The 20,374-nt window shown below is 41.5% G+C and overlaps 1 protein-coding gene across 8 annotated transcripts in view; it reads left to right on the top strand.

The window, feature by feature from the left end:
- The window catches only part of LOC147021186 (uncharacterized), a 53,558-nt gene extending 39,234 nt beyond the window's left edge, over nucleotides 1–14,324 (top strand). For all 8 annotated transcript variants that reach the window (XM_085893670.1, XM_085893677.1, XM_085893672.1 and 5 more), the window contains one exon: nucleotides 10,430–14,324. In XM_085893670.1, coding sequence (XP_085749796.1) covers nucleotides 10,430–11,610 — 1,181 coding nt within the window. In that variant the 3' untranslated portion in view covers nucleotides 11,611–14,324. The remainder of the gene's footprint in view (nucleotides 1–10,429) is intronic.
- Nucleotides 14,325–20,374: the final 6,050 nt, after the last annotated feature.

Genomic DNA, 20,374 nt, shown 5'->3' on the forward strand with positions numbered 1-20,374 from the left:
CTAAAAAGAAATTGCAATGTATGCCTTTGATTCTCCCACAAGACAAAAGGAAGGGGATCTGACGACACACATACTTAACGACATAACTGACTTTTGGGACATCTGTATGTTTAATGCAAATGGTTTCCAGATCTGTAACTATATATATATATATATATATATATATATATATATATATATATATATATATATATATATATATATATATATATATATATATATATACAGTAGACTACGTGTAAGTCGGCAGTGTGTAACTCGTCACTTCGCCTAAGTCGGCAGCGTCAAAAAGTCCCGAATTTATCTAATGTTGAATCCCTTTGAAAAACGTCTGTAAGTCGTCATCTCAAAGTCGTCACTTTGTCTAAGTTATCAGATGTTGTCCGTTCCGGCGTAATGGAAACTCAAGTAAATTACCATGCCGAACTCGTCACATGGAACTGCTGCCTGGTGAGAAGCCCGATTTCATGGAATCGTGATGCGTGCTCATTGGTGTACACCGCCAGTGATAGGCTATTTATAACTGCGCAGTGGTAGTCAACACCATGATTACTGTGTGTCATGTAATTTGTCGACATTGCATCACCGATGGTAGATGAGTTGGCTTACAATTGTTCATTGTCTTTTCTTTTGATCAACTGATTCATGAATTCCAGCTTTGCTTGATCACTTTCCAACTCACCAATGAACCCCCAACCTATGCCCCGAGGATTGTGTTTTCCTTTTAGTACAATAGCCGGCTTACAGATTGTTGCGCCCTCTCACACATACGTGTCCAGGCCACGTGCGACTTTATCCTTCACCCCACAGTCATCATGAATGTTCACATACGCGCAAGTCGTCACTTTTTTCTCGGCCCCCATATTTTTCTATATATATACATATTTTTATATATATATATATATATATATATATATATATATATATACATATTTTTCTATATATATATACATATTTTTCTATATATATATACATATTTTTCTATATATATATATATATATATATATATATATATATATATATATATATATATATATATACATATTTTTCTTTATATATACATATTTTTCTATATATATATATATATATATATATATATATATATATATATATATATATATATATATATATATATATACATATTTTTCTTTATATATACATATTTTTCTATATATATATATATATATATATATATATATATATATTGTTATGAATTCGTGCCCATCGGCATGTGAGCGACCGCTTTTCCCTAATAGCAGCCGCGTCGCCCACCGGACGGACAATTCAGTCGTGACCTTCCGGAACAACGCCGGAACCCTGTCACAGGTGGGTCTTCAACCCCACCACGGCCTAGCCAATTTTCTACCCGCGCAAAATAGGGTCAATCGCCGAATATCGATATACCTAAGTACCTGCGCGGGTAGCCTACCGGGAGACCGTACCTCGGCGCAGGTCGGCTTGGACACGAACCGCTCAAGCGGTCCGTTCCGTTCTGCAGTGATAACCAAGCGGGTATTATCGCCCGACCTCACCGGATCCGATTCTATTTAACGGGTATTTAACAACCCCAACTATTATTCCGCAATGCAAGATGGCATTTCAATGGGGAGAAAGGAGGACGCAACGAACGGGGTACATTTATTTTACACACATGCACGTATGTACAGTCATGCAATCAATGCAGGTATTCAAAAACACGTATACAGGCAAATAATCATGCACGGGATGGGGACAAAGACACGAGCAAGGTGAAAGCACTACAACCGGCTATAAGCAATTATATAGTCACTTAACAGTTTTTACTTGCAGGACACGGCACCACCAACATTCATTCGAAAGCAAAACCCAAGGAAAATAAAAGACTACCCCCACAGACAGGGGAGTCAGACAGGGTCTGTAGACCTTTATGGCATGGGACTTGGCAGACCGAACGAATCCCATGAGACCGTTGCAGGTTACCTGCACCCTCGTGGTGCAATGGTGGGCGAGTCACGACGTCTATCCCCCACGGCAGCTAGGACAGCCGCGGCTGAGCTCGGCCTTCCACGGAGCTGGCGAGCTCTCTCCAGCGCTCTCCACACGGATGCGCAGGCTTGCGCGACGGAGCTGGCAAAGCGGCGCCTCCCGTCCGCGTCCCTGGTGCCACGCCCGGACTCCCCACCGACTGCGAGCTCCGACAACTCGACCCGAACCATCGAACCCAAGACTCTCCGAAGACCAAGACGACGAAGAAGAAGAAGCTCCACGCACCGCCGAAAAACACACACCCCGCACCGAAGAAGAAGACAAAACAGAGCCCCACGCACCGCACCGAAGAAGACAAAACAAATCCCCACGCACCACCGCGAAGAAGAAGACGACCACCACGAAAAACCATACGAACTGGCATCCTGCACACCCTTATATTCCTCCGTTCCAACGCCTTGCCCCTCCCCTTTTATCACTCCGCCCACCTTCCAGCTCCTGCAGGAAGCTTCCAGAAAAGGGGCGTGCCCTCTCGCCTACATCCCCGCGCGCCTCGCGGGGGCCGAGAGAATCTTTCTTGGCACAGGTCCAGGGAGATTCATTACCCCAAAATCAGGCCCCTCCTTCACATGACCTTTGACCTTTGACCCGCATCGCCCCTCCCCCGCACTAAAGCGCGGGGAAAACAGGCGGGAATAACAAGGCGGGAAAATCCGTGCGCCATCGATGTTCCTTTGTTTTCCTTCGCTTCGTAGAGACGGTTTACATGAGCGGAGAGGGTTGTGATGTGGCGTGTGGAGAAGGGGATCGGCAGCGGGGAAGGCGGTTAGGTGATCGTGGCTGTTGTGGTTTGTGGTTGAAATGTGGTTGCTGTGGTTTGAGGCGATCGTGGCTGGTGTTGACCGTGGTTGCCGTGGTTGGTGGTTGAAATGTGGTTGGTCCAAAATAACGATAGGAAAAGAAAAATACTATCTCAAAGGATCACAGCCCTGCGACATGAATAAACCCATTAAATAACGGTGGGGAAATCTAACTGAACACAGACTTATCGATCTAACTGAACTACAGATCTTTATGGTGTTCTGCGAATTTCCACAGCCGTAACACTACGCCCTCCCCTTTTTACAGACTCGTCCTGAGTCGTCGAATTTTCGTGTGCCATCATGTGTAAGTTTCCCCTAGTAGTGTGCCTGTGTTGGAATTCAACAGACACTGGAATGGAATGGCTGCCATACATGAAGAGATGCTAATTTAAAAATATTTTGGAGTGGCCTCTTATTTTTCTTCCAGAGCTGTATATATATATATATATATATATATATATATATATATATATATATATATATATATATATATATATATATATATATATATATATATATATATATATATATATATATATATATATATATATATATATATATTTACGGGGTGTGTTCAAAAAGTATCCAACCTTAATTTTTCGTGCGTAAACAAATGAAGCTGGGAAGGCGTGGTTTGGTGCACGTATGTTGGCGATCCTAATTCGTATGCGTGAATATTTTCCCGCCTGCAGAAGCTGTCAGTCGCCAACAGACCGCCGATGAGTGAGGAAGTGTAAGTGAATGCCGTCGGATTTTCGTTTTTGACAAAATGACGGATCACTGTAGTCTCATCGCCAGTGATCACTGTGTTGAAGAAGTTGCGATCGCTGTTCACAGTCTACAGCATGTCCTGTGCGATCTCCAAACGGAGTTGCTTCTGCTCGATCGTTAGCAGCTTTGGCACGAACTTCACTGAGATTCTCCTTCAGCCCAAATCCTCAGTCACAATGGAATGAACGGATCCAATGCTGACGCCTGCCTCGTCTGCAAGTTCTCTGATTGTGATTCGACGATCCTGCATCAGCTGGGTCCTCACTTGGTCAATGACGATCTCATTTCGGGATGTTGAGGGCCTACCAGAACGTGCTTCACTTTCCATTGATGTGCGACCATCTTTTGAAGCGGATGTACCACTCTTTCATCTGTGTGGTGCCCATTGCTTCATTCCTGAAGGTCTGTTGAATCTTGTGGATCGTTTCCACTTGGGAATCGCCAAGCTTTACACAAAATTTGATGCAGTAGCGTTGTCAAGTTTTTCCATCATTCTGTCAAAAAGGAAAATCCGACGGCGCTCACTTACACTTCCTCACTCATCGGCGGTCTGTCGGCAACTGACAACTTCTGCAGGCGGGAAAATATTCACGCATATGAATTAGGAACGCCTACATACGTGCACCAAACCACGCCTCCTTAGCTTCATTTGTTTACGCACGAAAAATTAAGGTTGGATACTTTTTGAACACACTTCGTATACACGCACACACACACACATATTGTTGCAGTTCTGGGAACCGCATCCCTCCAACGCAATGGTATCCATCATACAGTAGTCCCCAGACAGTTATTTCATAAATATACATACAGTTCGACCCTTCCTTCTTGTCTATTGGGACAAACGGGATAAGTGCATTGTGTAGATCTCATAGATCTGATTATATCTATAACTTATTTCTGACTCTTTTTCTCTATTCCTGAGGTAAATCCAAGTTGCGGCCACACCCTTTACTGTAAAAATGGGTCCTCATGAAAACCATTAGGCACTGTGCTCGGACAGCCATGGAAAAAAAAAACAACACCAAATGCCAACGCAGTCCAGTACGCACACGGCACACTCTTTTTCAATCCGAATCTCTATTTCATTTTTGTATACTCTGTATTATTTATACCCTTTTCCATCGAAGTCTACATTTAATACTTTTGTCTATATTCTTTTTCAACCCAAACCTGCATCTAATAATTATATCCAATCTTTTCCCTCAATACCTGACACAGATCAGGGCTGGTGCCACGCACACCACCGCTTTTGATAAATGACCGCATGCTCAATGGCAACCACGAGTGTCTCCCGCAGACGTCTTCTCGCCTCTCCGCCTGGCGAGGTTGTTGCCAGTCGGAGGCATGCTGTGCGGCTCGGCCCACATGGCATATGGACAGGCAGCCCATTTACTTGCACTAACCGCCGGTCACCGTGGACGGCCCGGGAGTTCGGTTCTGCAGCTTAGAATCATCTTGCCGGTTGTAAAGTGGAGCCGCTTCCAGCCATCATGGTTGGGCCATGTGCTGGCCAGGGCCCAACCAGAGCCCCCGATTTGGGTGATGACACATCGCTTTGGGTCGTCACCCCACTCCGCACCACAGAGTCTATAAAGGAACGAATCGTGGGGCCGTTCGTGCGTTCCCCATCTGCTGCCCCCACCTTCCTTCACCAGGTCACTGCTGACTCTGCCCTTCTTCACCGCCTCGTCGCTGGCTCCACCCACCCACCTGATCTGCCCGTTTGCTTCGGACTCCGCCTTTCTCCACCCACTTGCTTCGGACTCCGCCTTTCTCCACCCACTGCTTCGGACTCCGCCTTTCTCCACTCACTGCTTCGGACTCCACCTTTCTCCACTCATTGCTTCGTACTCCGGCTTTCTCCACTCACTGCTTCGGATTCCGCCTTTCTCCACTCACTGCTTCGGACTCTGCCTTTCTCCACTCAATGCTTCGGACTCTGCCTTTCTCCATTCGCTGCTTCGGACTCCGCCTTTCTCCACTCGCTGCTTCGGACTCCGCCTTTCTCCACTCGCTGCTTCGGTCTCCGCCTTTCTCCACTCGCTGCTTCGGACTCCGCCTTTCTCCACTCATTGCTTCGGACTCCGCCTTTCTCCACTCACTGCTTCGGACTCCGCCTTTCTCCACTCACTGCTTCGGACTCTGCCTTTCTCCACTCAATGCTTCGGACTCCGCCTTTCTCCACTCGCTGCTTCGGACTCCGCCTTTCTCCACTCGCTGCTTCGGTCTCCGCCTTTCTCCACTCGCTACTTCGGACTCCGCCTTTCTCCACTCGCTGCTTCGGACTCTGCCCAAAGTCCTTCCTTCATGCCTGACAGTCACACCCTATTCTCTGGATTGAAGCCAGCTGCACGAAGTGCTACGAAGTGGGAGAGGAGGTGCCAGCTCTCAGGGAGGTTTTGCCCAGTGGAGCATCCCCCTAAAATGTACTGGCGGCGTGGTCGGGCAATTGTGCAAGGTATTGAGAGACCGTTATCCTCATCTCCTCTCCTTTTTCTCTTCATTAACTCCTCTTCGTGTGTGTGTGTGTGTGTGTGTGTGTGTGTGTGTGTGTGTGTGTGTGTGTGTGTGTGTGTGTGTGTGTGTGTGTGTGTGTGTGTGTGTGTGTGTGTGTGTGTGTGTGTGTGTGTGTGTGTGTGTGTGTGTGTGTGATGGCGCCTGTCCTATGTTTAAGTTTAGAGTCTGGAAGAGTTACATCAGGATAACTCTGCTCTGTGCCTGCTTTTGTTTGTTGCTTGTATTGTCGCACCTCTCACGTTTCTTGCTATCTTCCACACAATAAACTATTCATTGTACCGCATAGCTTTCCTCACCTGCCTGTAATAAATCCTTTGTATAAATGTTCCCAGCTCTTTTTTTGTCATTTTCTTTCATTGATCCAGCATGGTCCGTATCCTAGCCGAGCCAGGATTTTATTCCCAATGATCCGTTCATTTTAGCCTGTACGTCCTTGGCAGAGTCGCTTGGCTGCATCTGATACGGTAAAGTGATCTGGTTCGGACAAGGCATACCGAGGGTGTGTCACGTGATTAATTAGGTAACCTGGTTAACCCATAGACGGAGGATCCTAAGTCACGTGGTTGAGTTATTGGCGTTCACGGACGGTTAGTGACTTGTCGCGTCACGGAATTATCCGTGTGCGACGGCCTGCAATTCCTGGGAGTCTGGTGGGAGCCAAGATAGCTTCCCCCCCTGGAGGTCTTCTCAACTGACCCCCGGCCTGGAACAATATAAACCTTGGGGAAAACACCAGCTATGGTCACATAAATGTGAAACACACCCTCGCGTTGGGGAGGTTTTGACACATTTAATTGAGCGTGTAAATTGGAAACGGTGCCCGAGGAAGCCACATTGGAGGAAGTTTTATTGTATATGAGGTGTGTTCAAAAAGTATCCAACCTTAATTTTTCGTGCGTAAACAAATGAAGCTAGGGAGGCGTGGTTTGGTGCACGTATGTAGGCGATCCTAATATGTATGCGTGAATATTTTCCCGCATGCAGAAGCTGTCAGTCGCCGACAGACCGCCGATGAGTGACAAAGTGTAAGTGAGCATCGTCGGATTTTCGTTTTTGTCAAAATGATGGAAAACTTGAACAACGCTACTGCTTCAAATTTTGTGTAAAGCTTGGCGATTCCCAAGTGGAAATTATCTGCAAGATTCAACAGGCCTTCAGGAAGGAAGCAATGGGCACCACAGATAAAAGAGTGGTACAACCACTTCAAAGATGGTCGCACATCAGTGGAAAGTGAAGCACGTTATGGTAGGCCATCAACATCCCGAAATGAGATCGTCATTGACCAAGTGAGGACCCTGCTGATGCAGGATCGTCGAACCACGATCAGAGAACTTGCGGACGAGGCGTACGTCAGCATTGGATCCGTTCTTTCCATTGTGACTGAGGATTTGGGCTTAAGGAGAATCTCAGTGAAGTTCGTGCCAAAGCTGATAACGATCGAGCAGAAGCAATTCCGTTTGGAGATCGCAAAGGACATGCTGGAGACTGTGAACAGCGATCCCAACTTCTTCAACACAGTGATCAGTGGCGATGAGACCACAGTGAACTGACTGCGCTCACTTACACTTCCTCACTCATCGGCGGTCTGTCGGCGACTGACAGTAGGCCGTCAGCCGTAAGCTGTATCGTGCAATTTCGCTCCACTCATCGGGGGGGGGGGGGGAAGACAAAACCTTGATAATATGATGGTATATATCCAAATACATACGTATCCAAAAGTTCTCCACTCAAATAGCTGCAGTTATTGTGTATTTTCATCTTGAAAATCGATGCATTCGCCGCGCTCTCACATTTGAATTTTCTCCACACGGATCACGTGTGGGCCACGTGACGCCTCGACAGCCAATAGATCGGCTGACATCGTATGCAAATTACGTCAGACTGTCATGTGCCAGCTAAGTTGTCCAAGATGGCAGCTTCCTGCACGGAGGAAATCACCGGCAGCTGATCGGCGATTTTTTGATGAATATGGCCAGTGTGGACGCTCCCCCGTGTATTATTCACCAGGACAATGTAGCTAACGAAGAAGTCAAACGTTTTACGTCTGTAAGATGGGATAAATGGAGAGAAAGTGTCAACAAATGGCTCGTCTTAGACGGTCACGAACGACACAATAAAATAAATGTATGAAAACAGCTTATTTTTAATTCACAATTTCGTTGTGGTAGTGGTCGTATGGCAGCTTAGCTTCCGGGGTGGCTCTCATTTCTTGAAGCGTGACTGGGTCGCTGATGCAGTGCCCCTATACCAGTACACACACTGCAACTGGTACTCATTTTGCCGACCGCGGAAGGATGACAGGCTGAGTCAACCCCCCCGGTGCATTAATTCAGCGGCCGACGGGGCTTGAACTCAGGACCCTAGGATCCTAAGCTGCCACCCTAACCACTACTCAGGACCCTAGGATCCCAAGCCACCACCCGAACCACTGAGCCAACACCAGGCTACGCACTCAGCATGTCATCCTTTCGAGGTTGGCGAAATGAGTACCAGTTCCAGTGTGTGTACTGGTAGAGGGGCACTGCATCAGCAACACAGTCGCGCTTCAAGAAATGAGAGCTACCCCGGCAGCGAAGCTGCCATACGACTACCAGCACCACCACAACGAAATTGTGAATTTAAAATAAGCTGTTTTCATTGCCTTTCTTATACATTGATTTTATTGTGTTGTTTCCATAATTGGAAGTAGAGTCTGAGTTGGTTAAAAAGATATACCAGTATGTCTATTTGTATCAACTATATCGAAGAAGGATTTCATAAAAATGTGGCAAAACCTTTAACTATGAGAAATAATGATTTCAATTAATAACAATATTAAAATAAAATCATTCATAATAAAATCAAAATTCATTGTAAACTTTTTAAAGGCGGTCACGTGGTCAATGGTTTTTCCCTAATTCGTTTTCAATATCAACTAAATTACTATTTTTTTGTAAATAAACACATAAATAAATGTTTTGAGGGGGGTAATTTGAAATCGTAGGGGGTAGGATGAAATCGATTTTAAGCTACCCCCGGGGGTAACTTGAAATCGATTTCAGATTACCGGGAGGTAACTTGAAAGGGGGGTAGCTTGAAATCTTTACACCGGCACTCCGGGTACAATAGGCCCATGATCGAAGTTAGTCCTCCCGCGCCGGCACTCTCGGCTAAACGTCGTTTGTGACCGTCTGAGACGAGCCAGTTGTTGACACTTTCTCTCCATTTATCCCATCTTACAGACGTAAAACGTTTTACTTCTTCGTTCGCTACATTGTCCTGGTGAATAATACACGGGGGAGCGTCCTCACTGGCCATATGCATCAAAAATCGCCGATCAGTTGCTGGTGATTTCCTCTCTGCAGGAAGCTGCCATCTTGGACAACGTAGCTGGCACATGACAGTCTGACATAATTTGCATACAATGTCAGCCGATCTATTGGCTGTCGATGCGTCACGTGGCCCACACGTGATCCGTGTGGAGAAAATTCAAATGAGAGAGCGTGGCGAATGCATCGATTTTCAAGATGAAAATACACAATAACTGCAGCTATTTGAGTGGAGAACTTTTGCATACGTATGTATTTGGGTATATACTATCATATTATGAAAGTTTTGTCTACCCCCTCCCCCCCACCCCCATGAGTGGAATGAAACTTGATTTTCAGGCACTTTCTGAGCCATGGCTGATGTTCTGCAGGCGGGAACATATTCACGCATACGGATTAGGATCGCCTACATAAGTGCACCAAACCACGCCTCCCTAGCTTCATTTGTTTACGCACGAAAAATTAAGGTTGGATACTTTTTGAACACACCTCGTATAATATATATATATATATATATATATATATATATATATATATATATATATATATATATATATATATATATATATATTGCATATTTCTCGTAATTGCCTTCATTCATCTCCCGTAATGGCGGCAGCATTATGGAGGCTCATTCTAACAGCGGAAGTGATGTCTATTGCATACTACCAATTGACCAGATTTTGTGTTTGATAGTGTTTTAAACTTCATGTCCTTCATTATTTTCAGGTGATGTCCATCCTGTAAATTTGAAATCCAGATGACACAACAGTGCATCTGTCTCAGAAACTTTAAGTTATGCTTCTGTTAAGGAAGATTCCGATGTTCATTTGACAAAGGGCAGTACTGTCTGTTCTGCAACAAGTGAGCAGAAACCTACAAAATGAACATTCAATATTTTGAATGCAGGGTTTATAAAATTTTTGAAATCGTTAAATATGTGGCAAATTGAGTTTGACATAAAAGAAAATATCTAAAATAACTTGTTCTTTGTTTTTGTAGAACAAACAAGGAGTCCAGTTGGGCAGATAAGGTCCAGGAGCAGCTTGAGAGTGAAGAAGTCTATTTTGAAGAAACAATCCCAAGAACAAGACTCGCAACCTTCAAAATACAAGTCTACATCTGGTGAAAACAACACAAAGATTAATATTAAATTAATCAAACGCAAAAAGGTTATCAAAAGGCAAATGTGTAATATATGCAGTGTAGATTTTACTTCACCAAGAAACATCAAAATACACATGAGGACCCACAGAGGAGAACGCCCACACAAATGCTCTATCTGTGACAAAGGTTTCTCTCTGAAAAGCGATTTGAATAGGCATATGAGGATCCACACAGGAGAGCGTCCTTACAAATGCTCTGTCTGTGATAAAGGTTTCTCTCTTAAAAGCCATTTGAATAAGCATATGAGGGTCCACACAGGAGAGCGTCCTTACAAATGCTCCATTTGTGATAAAGCTTTCTCTCGAAAAGGCATTTTGAAAATACATATGAGGATGCACACAGGAGAGCGTCCTTACCAATGTTCCATGTGTGATAAAGGTTTCTCTCAAAAAGGCATTTTGAAAATACATGTGAGGATTCACACAGGAGAACGTCCTTACAAATGCTCCATATGTGATAAAGGTTTCTCTGAAAAAGGCAATTTGAAAATACATATGAGGATCCACACAGGAGAGCGTCCTTTCAAATGCTCCATATGTGATAAAGCTTTCTCTCTTAAAGACCATTTGAATGCGCATATGAGGATCCACACAGGAGAGCGACCTTACAAATGCTCCATATGTGATAAAGGTTTCTCTCAAAAAGGCAATTTGAATGAGCACAGGAGGATCCACACAGGAGAGCAACCTCACAAATGCTCCATATGTGATAAGGGTTTCTCTGAAAAAGGCAATTTTAAAATACATATGAGGATCCATACAGGAGAACGTCCTTACAAATGCTCCACATGTGATAAAGGTTTCTCTCTTAAAAGCCATTTGAATAAGCATATGAGCATCCACACAGCAGAGCAACCTCACAAATACTCCATATCTGATGAAGATTTCTCTCATAAAGGCAATTTGAACATGCATATGAGGATCCACACAGGAGAGCATCCAAAAAATCCATGCAAAATGAACAGACAACAATACAGGAACGAGAAAATGAAACGCTGTACAAATACCAAGGAATAGAAAAAGCCCCCAGGTACAACACACAATAATGTGTAAAATAATCAGCAAAGCGATACGCAGAATATGGCTAATTCTGAAGTCATCCCTCTCTCCAATGAACAAAACCAACGCAATAAATCAACTTGCAGTGCTGGTACTCCAATATGGCTGTGCAATTATGAACTGGCCACAATTGGAGATCAGCTATTTCGATACCAAAACAAGAAAGCTCCTAACTTTTCACAAGATATTCTCCAAAAACCAATGCATACCGAGGTTTTACTTCTCGATACGAGGAGGAGGCAGTGTGATGGAGCTAAAACAAACGCACAGAACATCATGTGTTGGATTAGCAGAGGATGTGAAAATCTTAACAGACTATAGCATGAGATTTGTACATGAGCAAGAAAACAACAAACCAGAAAAGGGATCCTTAATCCATTTCACAACAAACTTCAAAAGGCAGGTGCAAATTATGACAACTACACAGCAAAACGAAAGAAACAAACACAGCCCTAAAGATTGCAAAGAAAAAAAAAAGAAAAACGACAAAAATAAATATCAGCAGATATACACTGACAAATGGGAGAATGATAAAAGAGCAAAAATATTTTAAAAAAAGAGCTTCAGAAAACATGGATCAACAAGGAAGGCTCATTGGAATGGCTAAGAAGAGGTCTGATTTATTGGGATGGAGAACGAGTCATCATAAATGCTCAAGATCAGAAACACTACACGAATGCCTTCAAGAGAAGGATGTGAAGTGTGGACATCACAAACAAAGCATTGCATCCAAACATAGTCCTCAAACACAAAAAGAAAAAGTCAGCATCGTTCATTGAGGTTTCATTTCCCAATGATTTTGGAGTAAATTCCACAGAAATCAGGAAAATGACCAAATACCAGGATCTAAAAAATTAGGTCAAGAGGAAAGAAAGTTTCTCTAATTTCAAAATTGAAGAAAGCTGAAATTATACCATTGATAGTCGGAGCGAGAGGAATGATAAAGAAAACCCTTACTGAGCTCTTAAAAATCATTCTGGGAATAGTATTCCAAATGGGCTACAAGTGGAGGCTGTCATAGGTTCAGTAAAGATTTTGAAAAGAGTCCTTGGAACGAGGCAATGAGAACGACATTTCACAGTTTGATTCACAAATGAAGATCGTTTACCAAAAAGGAGGTGGAGATTTTGAGTTCTGGGAGAGCTTCCTCCCATCTCTTGAAATACAAAAGAGATAACAATCAATGAGAATCGAAAATGAAGTAAATGACAGAATAAAAGACCAGCAGTTTGAAAAATTACTCATAAGATTGAATCAAAATCTAAGGAAATTAAAGCAGACTTGCAATCCCTCCACCTCAGAAAACGATGAACTAGTTTTGGAAAGGGATTTATGAAAACTGAAAAGAATGCAACAAGAAGGTCGAATAGATGCAAAACTTAAAAAAGAAGAAGCAACATGGAGAGAATATTCCTCAAGTGATAATTGCCAAACAGAAAATTATGAAATGCTTGCCAAGATGCCAAATTCAAAAGCCCTGGTCTGGATGCCATCTACATTACTGATGCTTTTCACAATCACTACATGTGAGCATTGCATGTGCTTATCCAAGGGGAAAAGTCAAAGGATGAGTGGTAGTCCAATCCTCATCTTCCCTCCTGTGTTTTCAACAGGCAATGCACCATTTTAAGTCTTCTATCATTCTGACCCACTGTCTTTCGATCTTCACTCATTTCACTGTGTCTTTTGCACCTGAGAAAGAGGAGAATGTTCATTCATCCCTTGGCACAACATAACAAAGGGAACAGTAGTAAAAAGTGGAAATGCCAACAGCAGAGTGTTGGGGTAAAATAGATGGTGATTGAAACATAACGATGAGGGGTCGGGGACAATATAAGGGGTGGACAAGTTGGACAAGCAAAATTTTGGAAGTGGTGGGGGATTATTTAACATGTGTGTCGGAAAGATCATGGTTTTGCATTGATGATGACTTGAGATAGTGGTGAACAGATGTCTTTAAGATGTGTTGGGAAGAATCGGATTAAAGAGAGTGTGGAATGGGAAAAGAGGAATACATGACTGGAGGTAAGCAGTGGTTCTGGATTTTGGCAGTTTCATTTTGAGGGGGTTACTGGTAGACTGTGTGCATCCTGCACATTCCGAGGAGAGGATGCGTGGAGAGGCTGGAGGATGCAAGACCAGAAATGAGTTGGAAGAAGATGGAGAACACCGACCATTGGTGATGGCGAAGTGATAGGCCCACAGACTCAGCTTCATTGTGAGAGATTCCAATGATCTTCAAAGCCTTCGTTTCCACGACTTCAAACTGAGCAAGATGTGAGCCAAGGAAGCCAGCCCAGATAGGAGAGCTGTACTCTATTAAGCTGTAGATGAAAGCCTAAAGTGGATAAGAGTCCTGGTGTGCCAAGGAAGGAGTATGTTATCTGATTGTGAGGTTTTTTTTTCTTCTTCTTCACCCAAAACACTCGTTTTAATCATTATATCCATCTTTGAAAATTATTGGTTTGATTTCTCTAACCTTTCCCAAATTTCCTCTCCATTTAATATTTTAACATGTTCCTTTTCTTCTGTCTCATCAACATCTCTTTCAACCCTTGAACCATCTCCCCATAGAATATCATACATATATTCATCTGGATTTCTCAATATTCCTGATTCCAATTTTTTTTTTACAACAGGAAACCAATAAAATTTCTTCTGAATTTACAAAAGAGCCTTGTATTTTATCAACTTTAAAACCTTTTCATTTTTAACATTTTTGTTAAATCCCAACTTGCGGTTTATTAACATCGGTATAAAGCCAATCTTTTATTGAAAACCCACCATTCTTATCTTGCAGAACATATTTGTTAAAATGCAAATACCCTTTTGTTGTAGGTATACTTGGACAAGGAAATGTTTTTCTTGAAGCCTTCTTGCTCTCATTTATGTATCAGAAATATATGATAGATTAATATGATGACAGCTAATACCTTCCATCTTCCAATTGTTAAATGAGTTTGTATTCCTTATGATATAAAATCCTGTTCTTTGTGTTTTCATTGTATAAAGTACTGCAAAACCGTTTTTTTGATTTTAGCCTTATTAAGTTCTTTTATTTGTTATTTACGAGCGGTGCTTCCAGAATTCTCATTATCGGCACGAAGTGGATAATATTCTTCCTTACGATACTCATTTAATTATTTCAGGTGTTCTTGGTTTATTTTAAATGAACAATTATACCCTAAATCTTTCATATCATACCCCCAAGGTTCTATTCTCATAAAAACTATACACCCTTCTATATACAATTTAATTTCAATTGGAACTTTGAATAATGTATGACCTGGAGATAAAATCAACATTTCTGTATCTTTGGAATGCACAGCCGTTTTATTTAAGGGTATATATTGTGATAAATCACTTCATCTCACCATCATTCGCATAAGTCGGGCTTGGATAATTTTTTAATTGAGAAGTTTCATTTTCATTCTAATATTTTTCTTGCACTATATTTCTGTCATTTAACCTATGCCTTTCATTTGACATAATTTGTCAAATCAATATCTAACTATTGGGTTAGACCAAAGGTAGAACCATCTTTTCTAACATCAGTCATATATATTCGATTAAAAATACCTTCATAAATTTTTTTTATTATTCTTCAGTTGAAATTCCTATCATACCCCCAAGCTTAAAATAGACATAATTTACCACAACAGTGGTATTTAATTTGTGGATTTGAAATTTTTGATAAACATCATTCTGTAAATTTCATCACTTTAACAGGTGGTGGAAGACCATAACTCTCAAAATAATATTTGTCCTTATTATAATAAATGTAAACCCAATGAGAACCATTCCCATTATTATCTTCTAAATTCATAATAATGCTCTTTGTATTGGTGTATTTGTTAACTTTATTAATTCATCTCTCATACAAATAACCACATTACCAAAATTTTTAATATTGTTTTACAACATTTGACAAGTTCTATATTTTATGTTGTATTCTTTCCAAATTCTTTAAAACCACTCATCAATGCTCATTTACTGATGAGAGATATAATCCATTACCCTTTTAGTTCATGTTACACCAGCTTGTGCGATAGAAGAAAGCATATCTCCAACTAACAATCTTGCTTTATCGGGTAGGCTCTCAAGATTTTTCAGCAAAATCTACAATTACACCACTTCCACTAATTTGTTTCTCCAATTTTTTTTTCTTTCCAAATCATTTTGAGCCTTATTTGTGCCTTCCTTTTGTTGGCAGTTTTCACCGCTGTTGAAATACCACCCGTCAATGCGCCAGCCACACTTAAACCAGCAAATAAAAGAATTAGAAATGGGAGAAATCCTCCACTCATCTCTCTTGTTGAATATTTCTTCAACATTTTTTTTTGACATTTTAATTTTAAGTGAGCCAGTATCGTTCAAGATTTTCACCTATTCTCTTGTGAGCAAAACATCAATTCTTTCAGCTCCTTTTTGTGAATTGGATTAATGTTAATCATACAAGGCTTTTGATTTTTAATACAATATTATAGTTTATTAAGATTGATTTGATTAACATATACACCAGTTGGCACTGCACTTCTCATTTATTGAACAAAAAATTATGTGAGACTAATCATAGCACCATTATCTGTATTAATCTGTAATTCTGTTTTTGAGCACTCCTTTTGAGTGCTCAGGTCAATCGCATGGATTGAATAAAGTTTTTTTTATTTTATTTTATGCTACCATATCCAAAATGTCTTATATATTACCATTGCTTTCACAGACCTTTTTGTAAGACTTGTCTGCTTCAGCATAATAATTTTTTTCTCAATCAATTTCCAATCTATCTCGTGGATAAAATGTTCCATCCAGAGAAACCCGAAGTTGTTTCACCTCAGCATTATCACTCAGTTTATTGTTCTAATCAGTAGCAGTACCTCAATTTGGTTTATTTAAAATGAGCCTCAGGTATCATGGCTTTCCTTCGAGAACACCCAAATTCCACGTATAGGTGGTTTGGTTTAGTTTAACATGTTGACATCTTCTTTTGAGGTATGATACATTGAGTGGTTTCTTTGAGTTGTCTTCTATTCAGTTTCTCTTCTCTTTTAAGATTAGGAGAATATTCACCAATATACCAACTCATTTCATCAAAAACAAATCTCTTCTGAGTGCCAAAAGTATTCCCAACACCAAAAAGTAATCTATTTTCATTATCATTCCTTTGTAGTTGAAATCTAATTTTAAGTTCATGCAGAACTTCAGCATAATCACAAAATCCAAATATACCATTAAGGGGAATTGCCATGGTAAAACTATTTTCTGTTTTTGCATCATCGTTATACATTATTTCTCTTTGAATATAACTGGGGTCTGCCTTTGTTTCCATTGTCGTATCATGAATAAAAGCTTTGCACCGCACTTACCCATTTAATCACTAAATGAATATAGTGTAAATTTCATCATTTCAGATGCAGCAGACACATAATCAACCACTTCAACTTCTTGTGTTCCCATTTACAAACGAACACTAGCAAACGTTTTCCAGAAGAAATCATTTACGAGTGTCGCATTTGTGTTTTGAGCAGCCTTAGTGAATGAAAATTCACCTATCGGCGAGATTCAAATTAGTTTGTTGATTATTTTATTCAAATCTTTTTGTTCCATTTGTATTCCAATCTGTTCCTGTTATAGCATTTATCTTGAAGTAGTCTTCTTTTTTTCGTGGAGTTTGAGATGATAATTGTATCATCTAAATCATAGATGCTATCAATTGCTTTCATACTTGTATTTATTTAGTAAAAAAAAAAAAACAAACAATGACGTTAAAACTTTTCAAACCCCGATCTGACTTTTTGAATTCTTTTCTGTCGTTCTTCGGGAGACAATTGAGTTTTACCTTTCTTAATTTATTTTATTGCTTGCAATTTATGGGATTCCTTTTGGGCGTCTTTTATACGCTTTGTAGCACCCGCTACATTTCCCATGGCAGAAGCAGTTGAACCAATTAGATCTTTATGTTTAAAAATGGTGGAACGTCCACCTATTAGAGTATCAATGAAGTTATCCCATCTCATTTATTTCTAAATTGATGTCCCACACCCCATTGTCTCTCAGGTTTATACCTTCACCCTTATAGTACAAAGGAATTATCTTATCGTTATCTGAATAGAAAGGAACATCCCATCCCCTGTAAATATTTTGTATTTCCCAAATCGTGTTTCCTTACAATAACCATCATATTTATTGATTGGAAAACTTCACGTAGATTAATTCTGATGGAGAAAAGTTCTCCATAAAAAAAATACAATTATCTTAGTCGGTTATCCTAAAATTTACTATGCATGTGGTATTTCTGATTAACCAGATTTTTTGGGTTCCATATTGAATTTATAACCAATTGGGGTTGAGTATGCACCGAACGAAAATATTGTATTTGTCCGTATTCCATCATTATAAGCACCATCAATCAAATCACAGTAAACAAATACTGAATTTATACCTGAAGATATTTGAATGACATTATCACTGTAAAAAATTCCATTCATTTCAATCTTTTTTGAGGAGATACCCAATAACTCTCGAAATGAATTATCAATTGTGAAATCAACTTTGTAATTATTTTTTAGGTCATCTCTATCATCTCAGTACAGATGACCTAATAACCCCAGTCTCGAAGTCTGTCCGTCCGTCCATACGTCTGTCCGTCCGTACGTACGTCCGTCCGTCCACAATCAAACTGAGTGGAGACAAATAACCAATAGTGGAATGGATAGAGGTCGATGAGACATGCACAACGATATAACGTTCAAGGTTGTCCAAGGTCGAGGTCAACGTCACGAGGCTGTCAAAATTGCAAAAATCGTCGATTTCAAATCGTATCTCCTCCCTCATTTATCAAGAAAGATCAAATGTTATTAGTGATTCAGATACTACGGACTATTATCTAGAACAATACGAGCCATTTTTTTTGAAATTTGCTCTCGTTCCGATTTTATAGCCCTTCAAACTTCGTTCTGATTCCCCGTATGGGCCGTTCATAAAGTACGTACATACAAAAAAAAAGTATTAAAAATTAAGAACCGGAACTCTCCGAGACAAATATTAAATGTGAAGCTTTTGTCAGATTTAACTAAAACAATGGAACACAAGTTTATATGCACACTTACTGTACATTCATTTATGACATTAACATTGTTTTGAATGTCAATTTGTACTTTTATTTTCATAAATGACGTGCTGTGATATTAAAAGAAAAAGGTAAATTACACCACTAGGGACTGCATCGTCATGGCTTACAAACATCGGTTCATAAGGAACTGCTGGCTTTGCAAGCGATTAGCGATGTATGAGGGGGTGGGTGGGTGGTCACTAGCCTGAATACAGAGGGGGGTGGGTGGTTTTGAAACCCGGAAGTAGAGCGTATGTACTTTATGAACTGCCCCTATTCCAGTCTGGCACAGAGTTACTTTCGACCTCTGGCTGAGATGACCGGCACTCCCTCTTGGGGGTATTTTTTTTCTTGAGTTGCCCTTGTCCTTTTTAAAATTTCTTTCACCCCGTGCCTGAGTTTGTCTTCCTCTCGTCCAACCATCATAATTTTGTCCGTTACCTCTCCCTTACCCGTCTCCATCACGGACCACACACCTTCCACACTCCCTTTTAACTCGGTCATCTCCCCACTTACAGTGCCGATCTCCTCTGCCATTTTGCCTTTCACCTCCTCCAGACTCGCCTGCAGGCTCAACCCCATGCCCTGCATTTCCCCTTTCTTTTCTTCCTTCAAGTTTTGCATATTTGCATCCATTGCCCGCGCATTTGCGTCCATTTTGCTTATATCGTGCATCAATCGTCCCATCATTTCCATCATCCGATCCGTGGGTGAAATTGCACGTGGGGGGCGCTCGTTCACCACCGCCCCCACCGCGCCCATTACGGCCTCTGGGTTCGGTTGCAGGGGATGGTCGACCTGCATGGTGGTGTCCTGGGCCTTCGGTTCCTCAAACACTGCACTACTACCCACCTGCTCCAGCCTGTCTTGGCTTGCCATGCTGCGTTTTGAGAAAGACATTTTAAAATGCTCGTAATTTGAGAAAACGGGGGGGGGGCGTTGCTCCCTACACCCCTGATCCGAATCCCGTGAATTTCTCCAAGAGGCGGAGGGGGCCGAATCCCACTCCTGAACACCAATTCTTCTGGCGCTGGGTATCGGTGGTGAGCACGACCGCTAGGTGAAACAGTAGAGTCGTCTCTACCGAGCACCCGGAATTTAGGTCGTACCTTCCAGATAAATCCGAAAGGTCACGGGTCCCTTATCGGACCGAAGATCGCTAATAGGTCGACCACGTTTGGTAGGGTCAATTGCCAATTTCAATATACCTAAATACCCACGTCGTCAAACTACCGGGGAAATTCACCCTCGGCAGGATCTGCGCGATCCGGGCCGTTACCGAGCCGGATCTCAGTCGTACCCCGAGCGGCGAGTACCAGAACCCTGCTGGCCAATTGCACAATTACGGCAACAATGGTCTTCCTCATCCCCAATATGCACCGTGGCAAACCAATGGCAGAAATGACAAAGAACGAGCTGGTACATTCAACAAAAGGGGTATTTATTTATAATGATAATCGGGGAGGGGAACACAGAGCAGAGTTATCACGAATAATGAAAGGTATCAAAAGTACAAGCAAACACTTAAACAATTCTACTTAGAGACAGGGCCCACGGACACACACACACACGCACACATAAATACCCAGAAAGAGATGGACCTCAAGGTCT

The sequence above is a fragment of the Eptatretus burgeri genome, chromosome 8 (assembly GCF_056783735.1).
Source record: "Eptatretus burgeri isolate ZD-2024b chromosome 8, Ebu_testis_v1, whole genome shotgun sequence".
NCBI classification, from domain to species: domain Eukaryota; kingdom Metazoa; phylum Chordata; class Myxini; order Myxiniformes; family Myxinidae; genus Eptatretus; species Eptatretus burgeri.